This window comes from Plodia interpunctella, chromosome 7 (assembly GCF_027563975.2).
Source record: "Plodia interpunctella isolate USDA-ARS_2022_Savannah chromosome 7, ilPloInte3.2, whole genome shotgun sequence".
NCBI lineage: Eukaryota > Metazoa > Arthropoda > Insecta > Lepidoptera > Pyralidae > Plodia > Plodia interpunctella.
Window position 1 is genome coordinate 7202645 of NC_071300.1, and position 24391 is coordinate 7227035.

Here is a 24391-nt window from a genome sequence, read left to right on the forward strand (position 1 = left end):
TTATCTCCAATCAGATGGTCGTCAAAGTTTCCTAAATTATGCAACCTACAAATTGAAAACGTTGGCGCTAACATAGACCCCTGGGGCACACCACCTTATAATGCAACAAAAGAATTAAATCAATTTGCATTTTTATAATCGATTAGTAATAGCTGATTAAAAAACATAGATTAAGACTTGATTTCTGAGGTGAGCTACATTGTGTTTCATTTATTGGCCTAATCTTGTGGTAATGAAAGGGATAACGAAATTGATATTATTTTGTGTTGATGTTTTTGTTGTTTTCTTATAATGTAAAATAAGTATGTCGTAGTTTTGAACATTATTTTAGGATACAAATTGGTAACACACAATTATAAAGTTTAATAGAAAAGGGTTCTGGGTATATATTTTAAAACCTCTTGCTTAATACATTTTCTAACATAATAAGTACTGATCAGACTATTTTGTATCGATTAATATGAAGATCATTACCCAGCCATGGCTTTGGCCGCGGCCTTGAAGACAGTGATGATATAGAGACTCGTGATCCAGAGTTCGAAAGCAAGTGAGGTCAAATGATTCAATGAGACATTGCTAAGATAAGCGATTTTGTCTCGTATGCATTTGTTTCCATTGTCAAGTCAGGTCAAAGACACATCCATATTCAAATATATAATTTAATAGTAATTAGTTACCTACTCACACGTCAGTAAAATAAAGTAACCTATCCAACACTTTACATTAATCGCATAAATTAAGTACCAAATCATAATTATGTTACTAACTGAAATATAAAGAATGAACCTGGACACTGGACCTGGATTGGACAGAACAAAATATTTGTGTTTTGCTTGCAAATTATATAAAAGACGTTCGCCTATACGTCTAGGTTTCAATGGCTGTGATAACAAATCGGAATCGTGCCGGAGTCACATTAGCACGGCACGGTCCGGCCGGCACGGCATCAGATACAGCATGGCTTCCAGTACTATTTCATGTTATTACAGTTGCCACGCTGTTTCTGCACATGATATCTTTTGATCAGCCTCGCCTGGCTTTATCCGATGCGGACCTCTGATTCCTGTAACAGGTTGCATTGCATGAGACGGAAGCAGCGTGTACTTATAGATTTTGCATTAGACATTACGTCGATGATTTAAATATTTTAGAAGCTTGCGCTTTTTTATCGGTATTGTCGCCAAGTATTCCATTAGTGCCACGTAAGACTGATAGGAATAATTATTTTTCTTGAATAGCCATATTACAATCACATCTATATACTAGGTAACTACGTAGATATTACAATTCCCATGGCCGAACATAGATAGGATGTAGAAAATGTAATTTATGACAATCACTTGTATTTTCTTTATTAGTCTTCATCAGGTAGCTCGACATACCTTCCATTAGAGGTATGAGCTACCTAATAAAGACTAATAACACTAGGTACTTAGATATATATTTAGATATATATGCCTAGTGCAGAAATACCCGGAAACTAAGCTTAATATGCATAACATTAAGTAATCTCTGGCTGCAGGCACAACTCAATTTCATAGCCGTATAATGTCTTAATGCAAAACCAACAGTTGTAAGCCGATTTGTATATAAATTGAGCGCCACTTAATATGACAATTTACGAAGGTATATTCCTGTTGTATCCTACCTTCAGGCAATTCAAAATGACACTTAAAAATTAGTGCTCTGCTAAGCAGAATTCTTCGAAATTAGTCGCTGGTTGTGGTTTCCTGATTTCTTGACCGCCTGGTACCTAGTGCAAGTATTTAATTATTAAAGTAAGAAATGGCCGATGGAACTTGCCATCGGGCGCGGGTTTACCTACCTACGAAAATAATCTTCATTTCATGGACTGATATATTAAGGAGAAAATTCATAGGTACATTTACGTAAGTACCTATATGTAGGAGTAGGTAATACATTATCCTTCCTTGAATTAGGTACTTACTAATTCTATATACCAAACACACTTCTCGCAATCACAACATCAAGATTAACTAAAGATGTCTTAATCTTATTGTAGGTACAGGTTTTCCCAGTTACCGAAGAATTTCGATGCAAAAATGTTGGGAGCTCATAGAAATAATCAGCAGTAAAGTTTTCTCAGATCCCGCTAAACCAGAATGTAAGTACAGTAGATGTAAGTCGAGTAAACCCTTATGAGCATGCTACAAAGCTTCGGTTAGAGTACCAGTGGTAACACTGTCATGATTAATTAATTCTATACCTCTGTAACATCTTTATGTGTCTGGCTTTAACGGTGCCAGGTACTTGCAACAAGTATTAGATTCAACCACTCTGTGAAGATTAACTGTTTAGGGATTAACTTGTTTCTAAATAAATGTGCTTATTTGAAATAGACATATACAGAAACGTGGCGTCCCGACCGATTTATAAAGATAGCAAATAAATTAAGGATTAATTTTGGATTGCTTTCATCTACTTAGTCACATTTTATTACAAATTTATTTAGTCACACCTGTCCCGATATTAACTGTTATCAAATCTTGCAGATTAAATTTCGCCTAAGTAACTATACTTCCCATTATCCTACAACATTTTAATTTTCTCTGACGCCAATAAAAACTATGTAGCAAAAATTTCCTTTTTGTGAAAATACTTGTTAATTAGGCAAATAACAAACAAATCTACTTTGGACTTTTTGTTGCTCAGATAAAAAAGCCGCACAAATTCCAAAGAAATTACTTCTATTATAATAATCATCTCGCAACTATCTTCGTTGGAAAATATTTCAATTTGAAGCAATGGTTTACAGGCGCGGTCCGGGATAACCGCGATTGCCTCCATTAGCCAGTATACCCAGGTAATAAAGGCAGGGTGGTCCAACAGCGAAGTGTATGCTAACGGACACGACATGTTTAAAAATATATACCTAAGTACTTACATAAGTGACTAGAAAATGTAACTGCTCAATGTTAAGAAATTGCAATGTTTTACGTTCACGCAAAGTTTTCACGATACTTAGTTATCGTTATTTGGACGATATGATAGGATATAGTATAATATTATTTTATCGAATAGCGAAACATCTAGGTGTCGATTCGTCGAAATTTACGTCACCTTACTTACTAGATTCATCAAGGCAATTTCATCACTGACTTGATGCCTATGAGTATATCCAGTGTTAGCGATGTCTACAGCAGAGTGTCCGGCACTCCAGGGCTGTATCAAAATAAGACGGGAATGGATAATGGCAGCCATTACACGGCGTAAATTCCTGTAATAGCGAAGCAATTTACTCAAGTCGCCGGCCGGTGGTATGACGCCAAACGCGAAAGCGATCATGATTGTGATCATAATGGCAATTTTAATGTTTTTTTCTGTTCTATATATAACTACCTTGTTGTGGCGGTGTGTGGTAGAATAGGAGATAGAATACTCCATATCCTTACGTGGATGTCGTACATGGCGATTAAGGGGCACTTGGGTTCGGCAGCTGAGGCAACAATTACTCCCAAGGAGGGTTAATGTCAGGCAGGCCTTAGAATAGGATCACTCCATATCTTCTCCCTTGGATGTCATAAGAGGCAACTAAGGGAATAAATGCCGCGTAGATTTTGGTATATCTATTACCTACGGCTACGGCTAAACCTCGAAGTGCACCTAGGTTTGGACGACTAGACCTAGGTGCAGCCGGTCTCAGTTGGCTAGACCTAGGTTTATAGTCTTTATCATGTTGGCTAGACATATGTGCAGCCAAAGATAAGCATGATACACATACATATACCTAACCAACGAAGACCGACTGCACCTATTTTCTACGGAAAGATAAAGGTTAAACCTATGTCTAGGTCTAGCCGAACATGCAGGATGCACTAGGTCGGCTGCACAAATTAAAAACACTGAATAAGCCACTTTTGAAAAAAAAAGTTTTAACTTTTTTTCGGATGTCCCGTGTTATTTTCTATACAATGTGAAGACTCATTTTGATCTACAACATTGTTTTGTTTTATTTTCATTATGCAAATACACGGAATATCCACATAAAAAGCAATTACTTTTGAATAAACAAATATGAAAAACTCAATATCACACTAACAAACTTGAAACACATAATATCAAAGGATGTTCTGTGTTTTGTGCTAGTTACTGGATATTCTGTGTTTCTTCTTCTTCAAAACAATGAAGTAAATGATACAGAGTTTCGCAAAAAGTTTAGCAGGGCTTATTATTTTAGGAAAAATGGTATAGATCACAAAGTGTGCCTATCTTATTTTGGTGAAAACATTGGGATATTCATCTGATTCAGTGATCACAGAAATCACAAAAGCTGCAAATAAAGCTCCTTTGAATTTTCTTGTTAAAGAAAATAGAGGCAGGAAGAAGGCAAAAATTTGTAACTACAAACTAATAGAAGATCACATTAACTCATTTAATCCAGTTGTAGCTCACCACAGGCGTCATAATGCTCCAAATATGCGATACTTACTACCTGGGTTGACTATTCAAAAACTCTATGACAATTTTAAGGCAAAGAACCCTAAAGTCGGCTCAAAATAAACTTATCGAAAAGTACTAAAGATATAGATATAGGAGAGAGATAAAGGATATGGGAGTCTCTTTGAAAACGCCACAATGTGATGTTTGCAGCGATTGTGCCTTGTATGAAAAAATGAAAGACAAATGTGAAGAAACAGGGGAAGTTGTAGATAATGAAGAAAAAGAAAAGTATGAGCAACATAAAGCAAAGGCATCTGAAGCAACAAATGAATACAAAAATGATGCTAAGATTGAGGAAAGTAGTGACTTAAAAATATTTTCTATGGATTTACAGAAAGTTTTATTAATTCCCCATATGCCTAAAATCAAAGAGGCTTTCTTTATAAGTAGATTACTTGCATTTAATGAAACATTTGCTTCACTGAAAAAGAATTCTGAATGTTATTGTGTTGTATGGCATGAGACATTCGCGGGAAGGGATGCACCGCAGATCATTGACGCTATTAGAGTTTTTTTAGAGGAGAATAGAGATGTTAAAAATTTTATCATCTGGATGGATAACTGCGCGGCTCAAAACAAAAATTGGTACTTATTCACAGCAATGATTACTATTGTTAACACTAATATTATCAGCGACAATCGATTATTTTTAAATATCTTACTAAAGGCCACACCCATATGAGTGCGGATGGTATTCATGGAAATATTAAAAAACAAATGAGAAAAAACGATGTATATGATTTTCGTGACTTCATAGATAATATGAAAAAGGCAAGAAAAAACCTAAACGTACTAACGTGTACAGAATTTCATGATTGGCAGAAAAAGAAACGCAATCCTCTTAAAAATAATGACCCACTCAAAGATTTCAATTTGAAAAACGTTGTTGAAGTGAAATTTCATCGCGGTATGCGCCAACTTCAATTTAAAAATATTTTTTCAGAATAATATAAAGTTCTTAGTTTTTTGCAACCACGTTTCAATTAAACAATGGCACCACAAAAAAAAAACGGAGCTCCGAGGCATTAATTCTGCTAAGAAAGAAGTAATAATTAATAAACTTGTAAAATTAATGCCTACTAGTAGGCAAGCTTTTTGGCACTCCCTGGTCGAAAGCCAGCACGCAGTAGACTTAGTAAGTGATGGACAAGCGGTGGCAGATGAGTAATTATAATAATTTTAGTTATTTTTCAATAAATATTTTTGGTTTGACATACTATTTGTGTATTATTTCCAGAGTATACTATTGAATGTAGTCTGGCTTTAAGGCACCTTAAAGCCAGATCAAGAAAAAAAAAACAATTAATTAAATTTAAAACACGGAATGGGACTATTCAGTGTTTTAATATTGATATTCCGACTATATAATTTTTAAATTACTACTTTTTTTTTTAATCCTGTTTTTAATTAGATTTTTTAATTATATTTAGCAGTCTATTTATCTACACTGCTGCAATAATTCATGTTTTATAATAAAATTAACAGTTTCACGAAGAAATCCATTGAAAACATATTAAATTTAATAATTTTAGAAAAAACGCTCTCCTGTAATATTTAAGAAATGGTCAATTCAGTGTTTTTAAATAGTGCAGCCGAGGTCTAGCCAAACTTCAGGGTTTAGGCGTAATATATCTACCTACATATTGCAGTTCAAAAATATTTTCTTAGTACATATAGTATAGTATAGTATAGTATATATAGTCCAGTATATAACACAGATAGGTAGGTAGGTAACCTACCTATATACTGTACTAATAGGTATAGGTAGGTTATATACTGTTCTAATTGACTATTTCGAATTTAATAATAACCCATTATATAAAATAAATAAATAAATAAAATAAATAAATATATTAGGACAAATCACACAGATTGAGCTAGCCCCAAAGTAAGTTCGAGACTTGTGTTATGGGATACTAACTCAACGATACTATATTTTATAACAAATACATATATAGATAAACATCCAAGACCCGGGCCAATCAGAAAAAGATCATTTTCCATCATGACCCGACCGGGGATCGAACCCGGGACCTCTCGGTTCAGTGGCTAGAACCTTACCACTGCGCCACCGAGGTCGTCTATATCTAAAATAATTTTGTATGCGACGGCGGCAGCAGTGTTAATTTATTATTTTGTGGTCAATTTAATATTGAAATAACGCTTATTCATAACTCTTGCTTGGCTTTACAATACTGATCTCTGCTTTGAATAAAAAAAAAACTGAAAGTGACAGATGACACTTGCCTACTGTCATCTGTCACTGTCACTGGCAGATTGAAGTTGATCTTTGTATGGTTGCCAGCTGATTTCTGTTCTGTGTTATATTTTATTGAAATATCAAAAGGATTCATTGTTATTTACGTGAAAGTGAAAAATATGGGAAACTGGAAGCTGGAAGTCGGAAGGATGGCTATGTATATGTCATTTCCTGTTGTACTCTTCCATTACTTCAACCAACCTACTTATTTTGAAGAATGGGTAACCAAAACCAAACGCAATATTTTCCCACCTGAAAATCCCCAGGATAAAGAGGCTATTCAGCAACTCATCAAGGACATGAGAACAAAGCAAATTCAACAGTTTGAAGGAGAATGAAAACTAAATATTAACCAACCTCTATTATAGCTTTAATATTACCTAATTTTATACTTATGTAATTCTAGAAATAAATAGCTAGCTAAATTCTACTTTTTTATTGTAGAGAGATCACTATATTTGTGTCTATCATCATCATCAGCCTGTAACAGTCCACTGGTGGACATAGGCATCTCCCAAGGTGCGCCACTGCTGTCGGTTTTGGGCATTTCGCATCCAGTCATGCCCTACAACCTTTCGCAGGTTACCACGCTTAGCTTACCCAGGGGTGATCTCCACTATTTATGTTGGACTATATTATCCAGAACCTTAGGTGACTTTAGACATTTCATCTGTGAGTGTCTGTTTACCCAATTGCATTTACAAAAACCATGTCTACAAGGAAAAAAAATACTTATTTAGAGAGAGGTGTTGAATGGTGATTTCTAATAAATAAAATAGTAACATACATGGAATTAGTAGGTATTTCATGTTCCCATATGAGACAATTACAATGACTTTCAACTATGTCAAATCATAGTTTAAGAAAAACACCATGGAATTAATATGTACAGAGTACCTACTAATTATCCATGAGAAAAACAGTAGTATAATTTTTTAACATATTTGTGAAGTACCCAAGAAAATACACTAATAAGTCTTCTATACATATAATAAAAGTAAATGGGCTATGTCTGTATGTAGATATTTAAAAAAATAATCACAAGGGTCTTTATGGGACTAATAGAAACCAAAACAATTTTTTTACAATTTTTGTCTGAAAAATAAAGTTTTTATCAATATAAATAAACCATGCCCAATTAGTCTATATTACTAAATAATCCGCTTACAAAAGCTAGTTAGAGAACTATTTAGAGTACCTACTACTTAAGTAATTTTTTTTTGTTACGTTACGTCCGTGATTTTATGTTTGAGCGAATAACGTTTTTCTTTCTTTCTAAAATTATGGGGTAGGTACTAAAGTGTGTAAAAATCTTATCTTGCTTATCACTACTTAAGTATAACATACCTACCTATAGGTATCCAGACGAAGCAGCAGGTGACACCGCCGCCGCCGTCGCGTCGTGTCGCCACCGCGGCTAATTCGTCGCTATCAGCCTTTAATAATTATTTCTGCAATAACTAAATTATAGCAGATTATAGGTACAGTCAACAGCCATATTCATTGCAAACTTACGACTATTACCTACCGCGCCATTGGGATTCATGCGGGGTAACTTGATGTACTATCGATTGTATATTACACTTACTATTATATAGGTACTTCACATTTATAACATACCTAGTATAGTGAATTATTCTAATCTGAAATGAGGATACCGAAGATAGTGTGATATGGAAAAATAATAGGTAAGAAAGTGAACATTGGGCTCCGACGCTACGTGACTAAGGATACATCGGGGATTTACCACATTCAAAAATTCAACAACTCTTCCGGCAGGACTACGACTGGACACCTAATATGAAAAATAATTTGTACTTCTCGTGCTCAGGAATCTTAGTAAATCTTACTGATACAGAGTTCATTACATGCCTTCAGTTTTACAAGTATTAAATACAAACAGATTAAACCTTAAAAACAAAATCCTCCTTTCCAAGCAGTCGTTGTTCTCAAAATGCTTCTGGGCTACGCGCTGCACCTATGCCGAAAGGGTTCTTAGTTTGTGATACTGATAGCTCAGCTGCTAGGTATTCGTTATCCAGCACTGCTATTTTTAGGGCTCCTTACACCAAAAGGTAGACAGAACCCATGCTGAAAATATAAGATAAAATTCTACATCGCATACTTTAGGTACCTACCTATTATGCAACAACACAACGTAATCCCATCCCGTAATAATATAATTAAATATTGTTGGCATAAAAAATAGTTCTTCAAAATATTCTAACTAAACGATAGATACTTATACAAATTAGCGAAGCCTTAAGTTTATTTACAAATATAATTTAATTCTTTAGTTAGGACTTCATGTCTACTAACCATGTTTACCATTTAAATTGTATCATATACTTAGCCCGCACATTCATTACGTTACTTGATAACTATCTGTTATCTATCAATGTCATATTGAAGAGAACGTATTTCTTGTTTTGTCATAAGTGCTTTATATCTGTTTGCTACAATATGAATAATTCTAGTTCTGGTGATCAAAACAAAACTGAAAATACAAAACCTAATGAGTGTGTTGTTGAAAGTGAAAATGGAGCGATTAGAGGTTACGTGGACACTTCGGATGAAGGGACATTTTACAAATTTAAGAGAGTCCCGTATGCGGAACCACCTTTAGGTCATTTGAGATTTATGGTATGTTCAAGCTTTATTTTTTCTGGTAGCAACAAAAACATTCTGTTAAATAGGTATTTCGACGTTGTTGAAATGTGAGATTATTGTAGGCGAAGCAAAGACTCATCAAATTTATATAAATGTAGGTGTACTCAAAATATGAAATAGTAGTCTAAGAATCTTCTAGAGTTAGGTACTAGTACTTAGTAGTAACTGTTCTTTACTTTAGAAGCAAAATAGTTAATTAGATTTATCTTGATTACATTTTAGACCATCTTCTATTGTCGAAAATACTTAACGAAAAATAACAATGTTTTTGAAAAACAAACTTGCTTTACGTTGGTCAGTGTTTTTCAACAGATTTTCCTCAACGAAACAATAAACTAGAGAACTAGGTACATAAGGTCGTTTTCTTTATAATTACTTGGGTAACTTGTGTGGATAGTGTGATTCCTGAGGAAGGTTTAGCTAAGCCGGGACGGGCCGCTAGTTTGATATAATTTTTCCTTGTATATCTCTAAGTACTTAGTTACGCATTCCTGACAAAATGGTCTCGAGTCAAGAACGCGTCAAGACTCTTGATAGACAGACGGACCACGAAGTGATCCTTGGTTGGGTTTTCACCTTTTAAGGTTTTCTACAAAACATTGACTTATATAATAAATTGTATTTTAGCCACCAACACCTATTTCAAATTGGACAGGAGAAATCGACTGCACACAGGACACGCCAATGCCAATATCACTAAACAAAACACAGCTCGGCTCGGAAGATTGTCTTTACATCGAAATTTCGAGCCCAGATATAAAGCCTAGCCAGCCCTTACCAGTCATGTTCTGGATCGGATGTGTCAATTATTCATATTGTTTTGACGAGATTTACGACCCGACAGCTTTGAACAACAGTGGCGTAATATTTGTGAGATGTGGCTTCCGCATAGGACCTTTTGGGTTCCTCTCTATGGACGATTTAGCAGCACCTGGTAATTGCGGTCTTAAAGACATCGTAATGGCACTGAAATGGGTACAAAAGAATATAAAACACTTCGGGGGTGATTCAACGAATATCACGCTATTTGGAAGCAATAGTGGGGGGAGCCTCGCCCATTTGTTGATTTTCTCGCCGAGTGCATCCGGATTATTTCACAAAGCTATCATACAGAGTGCATGCGCAATGAACAATTGGTCAATAACATTAAATCCACTCAAAACTGCAATAGAATTAGCTCAACAGGTCGGAATTAAAAAAACTCACAAACATGAAATTATCGAAGAGTTGAAAAGTTTACCAACACAAACTATTATGGATGGTTTTTATGAATTGTGCCTCAAAACACACGACACTGATTGCGTCGAAGGCATTTTCAAACCATGTATTGAATCAGAATTTGAAGGGCAACAAGCATTCCTTACAAAATCTCCAAACAATTTACTAAAATCTGGGGTATTTAATAAAGTCCCTATGATTATTGGAAGTAACAACATAGAAGGAACAATGCTAGCCCATTTAACGAGCGACATTTATAAAACCTTGAAAGCCGTTAATTTTAATGTAAATAGTCTTAAACCTTTTAGTGAAGAATCTAAGTCAATCCGAACCTTAAGTAGACAGAAACTTTTACGATTTCTTTTGGGAGAACATGAACCTTCGACAGAGGCGAATCGCCATCAATATATGCAGATGGTCAGTGATTATTATTACCTGTATCACATAAATAAGTCCGTGAGACTACATAGTGAGTACGCACAAGACAGTCCTATATTTTATTACATATTCAACTGCTACGTAGAGTACACGGGCATAAAGGACACTAACTTTCTCACTGGATATAGTGCAGAATTGAGGTTTTTATTCCCAACGAAATATCAAGGTGCTTCCAAAATTACTGGAGATTGTCTCACATCCAAAAGAATGGTTAAAATGTGGACCAATTTTGCGAAATATGGGTAAGAATATTTAGTAATTGCCACTTGCGAAAATTTTACATGTTATACACATTCTTGTTTGATTTCTAAAATCCACAAGCGAACCACAACTGTAATCCGAGTTTGTTCATAGCAAATCACTCAATATTTAATAGTCTTCAATATTTAATAGTCCTACAAATATTTATCTAGAATGTTCTGCTTCCAGACACCCTACTCCAGAGGAAGACCCCCTGTTCCAAGTTACATGGAGCCCCGTCGAAAACAACAACCGGTTAAACTATCTCAATATTGGGTATGATTTAACAGTGGGCAGGAATCCTTTTCACGACAGAATGAAATTTTGGGACGAAGTCCATAGCAATAGTGAAATGCTGAAATGTATTATCTATTTTAATGAGATGGGTATTTTGTGGTAAGGAAATTATGAGAATAAATTGACACATCATTATCAACTCTGGGATCGTAGTCAGAGAATAATGGTATTGAGACTCATTACAAAAATACATTAATTTATTTACTTTTAAAAATACGTAGATAATATAATTTAATATAATCTCGTAATTCGTAGACTTGGGGGTGCTGAAAGGAAGCAAATGTACAAATTTCCCCTGATTAAGGCTTATTGAGATGTGAACATCTCTGTCGTAGATGTTTATGCAAAAAATGCTTTTGTTGATTGTTGATCTGTTAATTCGCAGCAAATAAAAGCACGGTACTATTTTAACGTGATAAAAATCAAAGGAGACCTATCATTACATTATAAGCGTTGTATTTGATTTTCTGATATATATTACTTGTTATAAAAAAATATTGATTAAACTTAGGTTTTTTTTAAATGATTTTTCATTTTTGTGTATATTTGACTATCTTAGAACTATAGACGCCCATTTTTTATTCAACGGTATATGAAGAGGTGAGTCAAACCGCACACTAGCGCCACCATTACAATTTTAACATTTTATTTTAACTAATAGCGAAAACTAAAAGCATATCACAGGTGATTATGATTATGCTTCACTAAATAAATGATTTTATTAATAAGTATTACTTATAGTTTTTCATTGGACACCAATATCCTTGTTGTAAATTGTGACTATTTGTACAATGAAAAACAATAATAGTACCTATTTATAGTTTATACTATCTCTTTAGGTATATAGTCTAGCCTAATCTCCGATGGTATTTTTTTAATTCTCGTGGTAAATTAAAAGAAATTGATAAAAAGTGATGGAAAGGCTAGTGAGCAGAGAGCAACCTCTTAATAGAGCGAAACATGTTAATTTATTTGCCACATCTTCTACAAATAAATCGTATTCAATTTGTCGAGGTGCTAAAGCATTTCATACTAAATTTGTCACTGTGAACATAAACCGTAAGGCACAATATCGCTTGCGATATAAACACCGAACAGGCAATGTCAATAAGTCTCTAAAAATATGTAGTAAGATATTTACCAAGCCTTTTTTAAAATTAGTACTTATAAACATATGACTGGCACAAATCAAAAATATAAATAAATATAATTTAAAACTCTTACCGTTAGTTAGGATTTCGTCTAAATTAAAACCGACAATGCCATAGAAACAAATAATATGTATTTACAATTTTTAATAATTATACGGTCATTAAATAAGAGCGTTCAATTTTAGATGTGACCATCCCAATGCAGATCATAAAATAATTTTCCAAGACAAAAAAAAAACAAATAAATTAGAAAGCGAGTATATAAATATAAGTACAACAGTATAATCAAAATGCCAATTTTGTCTGTACCAATCGTGTAATGTGAAATAAGTAGGTAAACATGTTAACTTTTAGCATAACACATACGAGTAACTAATACAATAACAAAGACTGGCACATGGAAAATCCCGTAATATTTTACGTGGGATTTTCCAAACTACAATTTCTAAGAAAAATTGCATTGAAAGCAATGCTCAATGACAGTCAATGTAATTTCCCTTCGCAGAATGTGTTGATTCCGTATTACATTTATTGCACGTACGTACACAATACATGTGGATAAGTAGTATATAATTATTATATGCTAAATATTTTATATACAGTTCATTTTATTTGATGCTATGACGCGTAACGGTTTGGATTTGAGCGGTGAGTGGAAACATAGCGCGGGGCGATAGGCGGGAAGCAATGGTAGTCACGCTAGGAAATAAAATATATTATCATTTCTTATACACACGTATATCAAATCCGCTTACGCTACAATAAGAAACATATACCTAGAAAAAACATGCAGGAGAAAGTAGAACTTTAAATTAAACCAACTGGATAGATTGTGAGCGGAAATTTCTATGTGAAAACGTCTGTCATGGAATAACGTCTGTAAGTAAGTGGCCTCTCCGGTTGGTTTAATTCTCAAAGATTCCCGTTCGTTGCCCTCATTCACCGTTCAAGGTCATGCTAGAGATGTGCCGTACTACATTTTTTTCAAGAGATATATAGGAAAAAGTCTGGCGCTCCAAGAGCGGAAATTGTCAAAAAGTAAGTCGAGTGTATAAAAGAAAGCAAGATGAGCACTACACAAACATCAAAATTCGATTGAAAACGGACCTTTTACAACATCAGCGCCCCTAGCGGCGAATTAGCTAACGTTAGCATCCCGGCACAACTCTAGTCGTGACTAAACCGTAAAACTTCGCTTTTTTAATTCAATTAAATATATGATTGACGGAAATTGTGATATCCTCGTTACATAACCAAACTGATATTTACATTTTATACTGCATTTTCGTAAATCCTACAACTACGTGCGTCGAATCTATCGTGGTTATTGTATTAATTCTGTTCCCACATACACTTTACTACGTAATAGGTAAACTAGATATGCTGTTAACTATACAATAGCGAAACACAGGGCAGACAAATTTTGTTAATAATTTCATATTTATAAATAAATAAAATATCTATACATAATGTGTGCAAAATATTTATAATACACTCCAGTGTAAGCGTTTGTTCAGTGAACTAGTCGTCTCGAAGGCAATTGTTACCAGGCAGGCATCTGTAAGATAAATCATTATATTTATTAGGGTTTGGAAAGTCCCGGGACTTTATGTAAAATTTTGTGGCGTTAACTTACTTTCAAATCCTAATTATGAATAATAATTAATTCGGACGTTTATAAAAAAAATACAACAGAAACGAGATAACAATAGTGCAGAAAACAGCGTATGAAGCTAACCATATTCATTGCAAACTCGTTCCTATTATTGTGGCATAAAGAACCAGGCAGGGTAACTTGACTTGCGGTCGACTGTACATTGCGATACAAGTGGGCAAATGTTGGTATTACAAACGAGACGGAACACTCCGATTTACTTCGCGCGATAGTGAAGTTTTTGATCAGATTATCTTGGTATTGAACTTTATCAATATTATTGCAACATGATCGGAACATTAAATTTAAAAGAAATTATGACAGCAGTGAAATTGTTAGACGACCTAATCTAATCGATCGACTATCTAATATTAAGGTGCAGTGTATTGGTGAGTTGCACTGTACAATTTGACGTTGATTTTAACCGGCGCAATATTTGACGTGCGATATAAAGTTAACGTCAAAATGTAAGGTGCAACCCACTTAACTCTTCTTTAAAGTATCAGTCATCAGTCGCGCCTTCTGTAACGAACTCGAAATCCTCCTTACGAGCGCCATTTTTACGTAAGCTGTTAATAAATTCATAATTCATATACAGGATCCACCCAAGGCAAGGTAGATATCTTACTAATTCGTATATATTATAAACTCCATTTTATAAGTCTTTTTATGTAAAGAATCTTACGATATCTTTTTATGATTCTACAGAAATATAATATAAATTAAAATAGACATTTTAAGAAATTACTTTCGTGTTAAATAGACTTTTTTTTTCTTTAGAATGTCGGTATATACTTGTATGTATGAATCTATATGTTAGAACTAATATTTGATTTATTTTCAACAAAATTAAAAAATAAGTGCTGTGAATGAAGATTATTTACATGTTAAGCCTCGTAAAAAACGGAATATACGTATTTTGTAACATCCTGTACATACACGTATATAAATAACAAATATCAAGCATATTGTCGGCATTTTCCGACGGTGATATAATTGATATTGCTTATTAATATCAACTTGTAATGAGTCATATTGTTTTATACACGTCACTTATACAAGGTGGACACAAATTAACTACTAATATTTTCAGGGCTAATTACTGAAATTATTATTACCTCCGACTCGAAGTAGTTCTCTATCAACGACTTCTTGTAGATGTCTCGCTTGTTGTGAGATTGGAGGAACTAATAGTCACTTATTGGCATCACCTGTGAGTTAGAACTGTAGGCTGCCGCTAGCCAGTCGCCCATTCTCCTCCTCCGACCCGAAGTAGTTTATTATTTCTCTATAAGGGGGAATTTTACGAGCGTTCGAATTCCGCCGCGAGCTGCCATTAGTGTTTATTAAATTATATCATACACAGTAATCAATTTAATTATCCGATTTTATAAATAAGTAAAGTACTGGTACAATGGTAATTTTATAAATATTTAATATAAAAAAAAAAATTCTTTATTAAAAACAAAAATGTCGGACGCAAATGAAACGCTATACTCGCCGCGTTCAAACGCTCGTGAAATTCACCCTTAATGGATGTCTCGATTCTCGTGCGATTGGAGGAACTAATGGTTATTTATGCCAATAAATATAAATAAATATATATTAAATATATTAGGACAAACCACACAGATTGAGCTAGCCTCAAGGTAAGTTCGAGACTTGTGTTATGGGATACTAACTCAACGATACTATATTTTATAACAAATACATATATAGATAAACATCCAAGACCCGGGCCAATCAGAAAAAGATCGTTTTCCATTATGACCCGACCGGGGATCGAACCCGGGACCTCTCGGTTCAGTGGCAAGAACTTTACCACTGCGCCACCGAGGTCGTCAAAATAAATATATAAATGCCAATAAATGCCAATTTACCAGTTCTCTATCAATGACTTCTTATAGACGTCTCGATTGTTGTGAGATTGGAGGAACTAATAGTCACTTATTATACCTGTGAGTTATAACTGGAAGCCGCCGCTAGCCAGCCGCCCGTCCTACTCCGACGACTTGTAGAGATTGGAAGAACTAATTGTCACTACACCTGCGAGTTTATAGTAGTCTCGATTCTTGTGAGATTGGAGGAACAAATGGTGACATTACCTGTGAGTTAGATTAGAACTGGAAGCCGCCGCTGGGCAGCTGGTCGCTGAACTGGAAGCTGTCGGTGGTGGAGGACACGGCGGGCGCCAGCCGCCCGTCCTCCTCCTCCGACCCGAAGTAGTTCTCTATCATCTCGAACGACTTCTTGTAGATGTCTAGATTCTCGTGCGATTGCAGGAACTCGATCTTGTCCAGGCCTGGTAATAAAAAAAAATTAAAAACTTAACTCTGACTTTACGCTAATTTTTTCTGTATCTTTCTTTGGTGCAATAAAAAGTATTGCATACTTTTATTGTTATTTTTTCTATTGGACTAAGAAATTATGGACCTAAATTCGAAATAATAAGATTCCTATGTTATTTAATAACTATTTATGAAAGTTAAGTAAGTAAAAACTAAAATTTAATAACTTGTATTTGACGATCTCGGTGGCGCAGTGGTAAAGTGCTTGCCTGTGAACCGTGAGGTCCCGGGTTCGATCCCCGGTCGGGTCATGATGGAAAATGATCTTTTTCTGATTGGCCCGGGTCTTGGATGTTTATCTATTATGTATTTGTTATATAGTATCGGTGAGTTAGTATCCCAACACAAGTCTCGAACTTACTTTGGGGCTAGCTCAATCTGTGTGATTTGTCCTAATATATTCATATATTTATATTTATTATAGTCTATTTGCTTTGGTTGACTGATTCAGGCTCAAGCTTTAAGTCCGCTTCTTACATGTTTTGTAAAAGGCGGATTAAATAAACAAATATCAACATAAATTTTAAAACGTCCCCGCCGACGCACTCCATACATTTCTAATTAGTTTACATAATATATAGTTTATCTAGATGCATACAGTACACAATATAGTTATCGACTTACCGAAACATTCCTCAATAAGTGCTGCATATGGATTAACGTTTTGTTCCGCCTGTACTCCGGCCTTTAATATATTGTCCAGTCCATTTAGAGCGACTTGCACCGTTTTTGGGTCAGTCAGAGTTAATAAATCACAGAGGGGTGGTATGCAGCCTTGTTCTACTAAATATCTGAAAATAACATACAACATCTGTTATAGGTATAAAAAATAGTGAATTAAATTTTTTCGTTAGTATAATAATTTCTTGTTGTCATGATTGTAGATGAAGTGTTATTTCTTGACTGAATTGTATTTCTTTCAAATGCAACATGAGTCACATTTGAAAGAAAGTTACATTAGAAATGTTCTAAGTATGAAATGATTAAATAGGGAATATCAATAGATATATAGGTCTTTAGCGAATTTTTTTTATTTTTTTTTTTTATTTACCAACCAAAAGTTGCCTCAAATACTTTATTTTCGTTATTTGTCACGGAGGGCTGCAGATGATGATTTTCGTTGTTTGTCCATCTTTGGATCACAGATTTACATGTATATAAAATTTCTACACAACCGATTCAGTACTTTGGATAAAACTAGCTGTGACTCCGTTTTTACCTTTTAGATACAGAACCCTTAAAAGTGTAGGCTGCCTAAATTCACCCGGTTGATCGAATTGTTTATATAATTGTAGCTGCCTAGACAATGTTGCTCGTTGATTTTGATATTATGTAAGGGAAATAAAATACAGAAACTTCTACAAATAACCTACATGGAACATCCACGAAAGTAAGAAAATCATACCTTATTTGTGCCTGGGTCCCGCCGCTTGTAGCGTTGGTGATCGCCCACGCGGCCTCCTTTCGCGTTTTAAATTCGGCTTGTCTTAAAATTTCGATTAAAATCGGGAATATATTCGCATCTATTACCGCCTGTAAAAGCAAATAAAATATTTATTAAATATATTATATTTGATGGCAATAACTTAATTGTATAAATAATTACAAGGTACACAGTACCAAGTACAAGCAAAAGATACAAGGCTACAAGGTAATTGAAATAATGAGGAATCGAACACGCGCAATGGAATCGAATACAGTCCCGGATCGAAAAATATCCTCAAATTTTTCATCTCATTATTTAAATTTAAAAAAATAAATTGTGCAGGACACAGGCTAATCGTAGACTCGCCTAGGTGTCTTTTAGCACTACTATAGGTTCACTAATAAATAGAAGTAAGAAAATGCACGGCTTTTCACAGTCCAGGATTTATTGTTATAACTATAGTATACTATCCTATATTCTTAGTCTATGCATTATTCTATTTATAATCTATCACTGTCTATCAATTACTATCTATACATATACACAGTCTCTATCTGTAATTAATACGATGAACTATGCTATCACTTTTAATAATCACTGTGTTCTCTCTAGGTACTAGTATCACTGCACTGTACTGTGTCTAACACTGTTCCTAAAGACTGACTGAACACTAACTGAAAACTGTTTACTGAAACTGAAACACTGTTTACTATAACTGTTCACTTTAACGAAACTGTTCACTGTTTCTTCTGTGCTCAAATAAACTGACTGTTTATCACTGAAACTGAACTGACTGAAAACTAATTACTATAATCTAAAACTGTATTCACTGTTTACTGGAACTATTCACTTTTAACTATTTCCACTGTTTTCAAGAGACTGCAGACTGAAACTGGTAAAATAAAAACACTGAAACTGACACTGACTGAAAACTAATTACTATAACCGAATACTGTATTCACTGTTTACTGGAACTATTCACTATTCACTATAACTATTTCTTCAGTACTCCACTGTTTCCAAGAGACTGCAGACTGGAACTGTTAAAATAAAACACTGAAACTGACACTGACTGAAAACTAATTACTATAACCGAATACTGTATTCACTGTTTACTGGAACTATTCACTATAACTATTTCTTCTGTACTCCACTGTTTCCAAGAGACTGTAGACTGGAACTGTTAAAATAAAACACTGAGCTGCCGAAGGACTCTGAGATTCTTATATACCCAGACAGCGACGAGCTATTTCCTGTTGGAACACTGTAGAAGATTCCAGTAAGAACTTTTTAGAATAAAATCGAACTTATAGCGGAAGATGATATGATGTTTGCCTGGTACTATAAGAATGAAACGGCGTAAAGGATGTATTTACTTCTCTTTCGCACCTATTGCAAAATGGGCGTTTCTAGTATGTTGGCTATTGTTCTGTGTGTGTGTGTGTATGCGGAAGGAAGGCTTGTAATTGGTTCTGGAGCATTCGATTATTCCTGTCTCGTTCCTTCTTGCTGCGATCTATATATTGCCTTCTGTTTTCTTTTGTTGTAGTAGTTCTAGATTTTTCGGCCATCTTTGCATCCGTTATATTAGGAGTATAGAAGTTCATTGATGTTCATTGATGTAGCCTTTCTCTGTCTGTTATATATCTGTCTTTGTCTATTACTTTAAGATTTACTACGCTATTCACTACGAATTCTTCGGCCATCTTTACATTCGTTGCACCAGGAATACAGAAGTTCAATGAATTTTCATTGATGTAGTCTTTTTCTTGTAGAAATTTATTACGCTACTCACTATGAACTTATGCAATCCGCTTGTGTGAGTGTTGACGTACTATTTTATTTTTTATTAATGAATGAGTTGTCGCGTACAGAAATCATTGAATTTATAATTCAACAAAACAATCTTAATCCATTTTTTGCAAAATTGGACAGATTGACTTTCTCATTTGAGCGTTTCGAAGTTGTACGAGTGTTTTTATTTACCGCAACGTAAAACCAGCAATGTCAAATTTCGGCGAACTTGTCCGCGATAGTGTGAAGCCGGCATAAGCCAATAGTGCATAACCGGCGTAAGAAAAACGGGACTAATACCTGTATTTGTACAGCATTCCCAGCTGTGATGTTCGAGAGCATCCAGCAGGCTTCCTTCCTCAGTGCCTCTGTGTTGGAGCGCAAGAGGTGGTGGAGGTTGGGCAGCGGGTTGCAGTTCAGCACAGCTTGCGTTTGCGCATCATTTCCGGTCACTATGTTGCCAACTGCGCGCAGAGCCGCCGATACTACGGTTGATTTGTTGTGCCTGCAAATAAAAGTTTAGATTTGAATTAAAACTGTTTTTTTTATTTTATGAAATGTAGTGCCCGCCCTTGACACCAAGTGCGTTTTTTTCGCGATAACATATTATGTTGTTGCTTATCTGTGCCTAACAAACAAAAAATATATAATAAAAATACAAAATATTTCCTGTTTATAATATTAGTATAGACATATCGAGATCTCCTGAACCACTCTCTCTCTTCTCTGAACGGTTACCGGTTTCTTCTGCAGCCATTGAGCGTCGTAGCCCAGAGCCCGCTTTCCTACATTTTCGTCTTCACTTCGCACGGCCATTGGCATCCCTAGTTGTCAAACCATATACTGCAATGAATGTACTATACTAATATAAAATAGACATACATGAGCAACTCCACCAGCCTCCGACAGACGCCTGTGTCGAGAACAGCTTGTATCTTCTCATCAGGCCCGTCGGAGAGGTAGGACAGCGCCCAGCACGCGTCTGATAGCACGTCCGCGTCAGTGTGGTGCAGCAGCCGCGCTAGCACCGGGATACCTGTACGATACAGCAAGTTTTATATAGTGTCCCTATTAGTCTATGGAACATTGACGTATTACGTCAACTGGAGAAAATAATTATTTACATATTTAACTGTAGAAACCGAACTCTAGAACTATATACCCATTGTCTCAGGAGGGCAGATGATATTTAGATATTTATATATTCTGGAGGGGTGATGATGCAAAGGCAGACATAATACCAAATAAAATGGAATTTCTCTATGGGGCTGGCATAGTCGCACCAAGCAACTAAAGCCTCGACAAAAAATAGATTTACTAAACTTATTAAACTATAGAAAGTGTAGTTCCATAGTACATTTAGACATTTATTTTCTCAGTTCGATCTACGTCATGTTCCATAGAACAAATATTTTAACGTCAAGTGCCTTTTATTCCTGATTTAAATTGATCCAACTGGATACTACTGAAAAATGTTGATACAGAATGAATCCAGATCCTGGTCCAATGTAAATCAGCCATTATGTTGAATTATTTATATCTATTTTAAACAAGATTACTAATGTTTTCTCAATGTTTTCTGCTTTTAAATGATTATCTGATTTTTGATTGAGTTATTGCTTATATCTGTATATGTAGTGAAAACTAAAAAGTAGTATCAGAAAATATTTCACATTTATATCATTTGATGTGCACAATTTATTACCTGGAGCGACTGCTTCGAAATTCGTGGGTGGGGTTTTGCCTCGACACAAGTTTGACAGTGTCCAAACAGCATTCCTTGTCATAGATAACCTAGTGTATTTATTCAATATCCTGTAAAAGAAAAGTATATCTAATTAAACTACCATGGAAATGGAGACAAAGGCGCAACTAATTACCATATAAAATATATCCGCCACTATTTTCAGTGTTTTATTTAGATTTATGTAAAACAATATGTATCTACTAAATATAAACACAGTCTCTCTTATCTTCAGGTTGCATTCGTGGCTGAGGCAACACCAATATCAGCATAAAAATAATATAAGCACAGTATTCATTTGTGAATAGCATAGGACATTGGTTAGATGTAGTAAAGAACAACTAAATTATTATTAGGATGGCCAAGAACAAAATGCATAGACTTCAGAGGGATATTATTATAACCAACTGGGTCCAGGAAGGCTGATGATGACTTGCTGTATCACAGTAAACTTCAAAATTTAAAAGTGTATTATTTGCAGAGACCCCAAGCAATCAATGAAAAATGGATACAGTTATATGACATATAGAAGTAAGTACCACTAGCTAGTCACATGCATTGATTTGTATACAAATGTATTTAATCTCCAACTTTGTCACATCGGGAATTGTACATAGTCTAATGTAGGCCCCAGACTATCACCGAACTCTAGATGCCGACGCGAATGCAGAAACATTGCGTAATATGTATGAGTGCTTTTATTTACCCCAATAAAAAATCAGCAATGTAATCTGCCAAATTAGGCGAACTGTTAACAGATAGCGTGGAAATGGTATAATGACATGTGAAGAGAGACGACTCACTGTATGAGCGGCGGCAGCACGCCGGCCGCCAGCACGGTGTCGCGGCAGCGCGGGGAGTCCCCGGCCACGTTGCCGAGCGCCCACACGGCCTGCTCCCGCACCTCGTCGCTGCACGTGCTGCCCACCAGCGACACCAACACTTGCACTGCCCCACACTCCACTACCACCTGAGTCTGCTCTGATGAACCCGATGCTATGTTCGTCAACGCCCATGCGGCTTCGAACTGAATTTTTCATACATCTTAACGACATTTAATTTATGTTTCTAAACCAACCCAGTTATTAATAAAAAAAAAATATGTTGTATTAAAATGTTTCGAAATGATTGTGATGCAAACATAAAGCTGTGAACTTTAGACACTGCCAAAATATTTTACCTGTATCTAATTCACAAGCCAAAAGCTATAAAATTTTTCACATTTAAATAAAATAAAATGAATAGTTGTAGTTTTTACCTGTAGTGTTGGATTAGCATTATTTGTAAGAAATTCTACAAATTTGGGAACAATTCCAGTTCTTATTACTTCTTCGATAGGAGGATTGGGTTCACGGCTCAGTAATTTACGGAACTTTTGGGTAGCCATGACCTGTTCTTGGGGATTGTCACCATAGAGAGCTGCAACCATTGCTGGAGTAATATCCTCAGATGGAGATAAGCCCACATCATCCTAAAAAAAAACGAGAACAAGAACATTTATTTGCTATTTATATATTATAAGGGTTCAGGTTTTTCTGGTACAAGTACAGAACCCTACAAATAAAAAACATTTCAAATCAAACAGTTTTGTTACAGAATGTTCATATTATAATTAGAATATAGATATTAGAATTAGAATATAGATAATAAGAAACTTACTTGTAGTAATACATCTGGGACATTTGAAGATGGAAGATTAACATTTCTGCGTTTAAATAATTGCTGCTCCCGTTTTTGTTTCCGGAGCTGGACACCCTCTTCCTCACGGCGTCGCCGCAACTCATCAGCACTTAGGCCTGCATTCTTATAACGATTTTTGTGAGCCCCAGACATCTGCAAACAGTAGTAAAAAAATTTACAAAAACTATCAGAGTGCAACTACAATGTAAATTGACTATAGAACTTGCACACTGCCTAATATAGATGCATCAGTTGCAAAACCTGCCTGTATATTATTCAATAAATAAACTACACATATTTGCTGAGGTTTTACTAAGTTATTGTTATACTATATCTTAATAATATTGTACTGAAAATTATGGTTGCACATGATAATATAAGAAAACTGATTAATTAAAATGAAAAAGTTTAAACAATATATTCATACAATTTATAGATCATTTGCATGAGCTTAGAAACAAATATAGATCGAGAAACAATTATATTTATATATAGGATTGTGAAGGTCTAAACAAATCTATAATATTTGGAATTTGTTAGTAACATAACGACAGTATATAGGCGACGATGGAAAACCTCCTTGAAATACAAACAACGTTTCTATGGATGACTAAGCCATTTCTTACGCAAATAATACCTTCATTATAAAGAATACTAATCATTGTAAATTAAATTAATATATGTATCTAATTGCAATATTGATATGACAATCAGGTGTAGAAAAATGACTACCTAATGAAATATATATATAACACGTATTCAGTGTTGAGATCACTCACATTTGTATGAAATAGAGATAAATAATTCTAAGAATCCAATTGTTACTTGTGAAAGATTAAAAACCACTACAAATTAAATACTATTTTTTTATTTTTCTATACGTAAATTAATATCCTTCATGTCACGTCGAACGTCACAAACGAAACGAAAGAAATATGACATTATGACAGCTAAGGATTTTAACTTTCTTTGTGTATCATCAGGCAGAGGCAGGGGTAAAAATTGGCAAA

General features: G+C 34.9%; 3 protein-coding genes across 6 annotated transcripts; 2 read left to right on the forward strand and 1 right to left on the reverse strand.

Moving 5' to 3' along the window:
- Positions 1-641: 641 nt before the first annotated feature.
- Positions 642-24320, reverse strand: LOC128671339 (importin subunit alpha-7-like). 4 transcript variants are annotated; one of them, XR_008404839.1, is made up of 13 exons: positions 24161-24320; positions 23361-23534; positions 22960-23172; positions 22505-22728; positions 21663-21772; positions 20840-20993; positions 20258-20462; positions 18143-18270; positions 17362-17528; positions 16495-16691; positions 8632-8812; positions 8073-8181; positions 642-1063 (listed from the first exon to the last, which is right to left on the reverse strand). XR_008404839.1 is itself a non-coding variant. In XM_053747740.1 (11 exons), exons 2-10 carry the CDS (start codon positions 23532-23534, stop codon positions 16507-16509), a joined length of 1560 nt encoding a protein of 519 aa, XP_053603715.1. In that variant the 5' UTR covers positions 24161-24320; the 3' UTR covers positions 11764-14293; positions 16495-16506. The 4 variants fall into 4 exon arrangements, 2 of the variants coding, with proteins under 2 accessions (XP_053603715.1, XP_053603716.1); XR_008404838.1 differs by having other exon boundaries at positions 8073-8812; XM_053747740.1 differs by lacking the exons at positions 642-1063; positions 8073-8181; positions 8632-8812 and adding an exon at positions 11764-14293.
- LOC128671344 (uncharacterized protein) lies at positions 6732-7146 on the forward strand. The gene has a single exon (XM_053747747.2). The coding sequence runs from the start codon at positions 6841-6843 to the stop codon at positions 7057-7059; it is 219 nt and encodes a 72-aa protein (XP_053603722.1). The 5' UTR covers positions 6732-6840; the 3' UTR covers positions 7060-7146.
- Positions 9083-12981, forward strand: LOC128671337 (juvenile hormone esterase). Its single transcript, XM_053747738.1, has 3 exons — positions 9083-9364; positions 10019-11289; positions 11477-12981. Exons 1-3 carry the CDS (start codon positions 9185-9187, stop codon positions 11685-11687), a joined length of 1662 nt encoding a protein of 553 aa, XP_053603713.1. The 5' UTR covers positions 9083-9184; the 3' UTR covers positions 11688-12981.
- Positions 24321-24391: the final 71 nt, after the last annotated feature.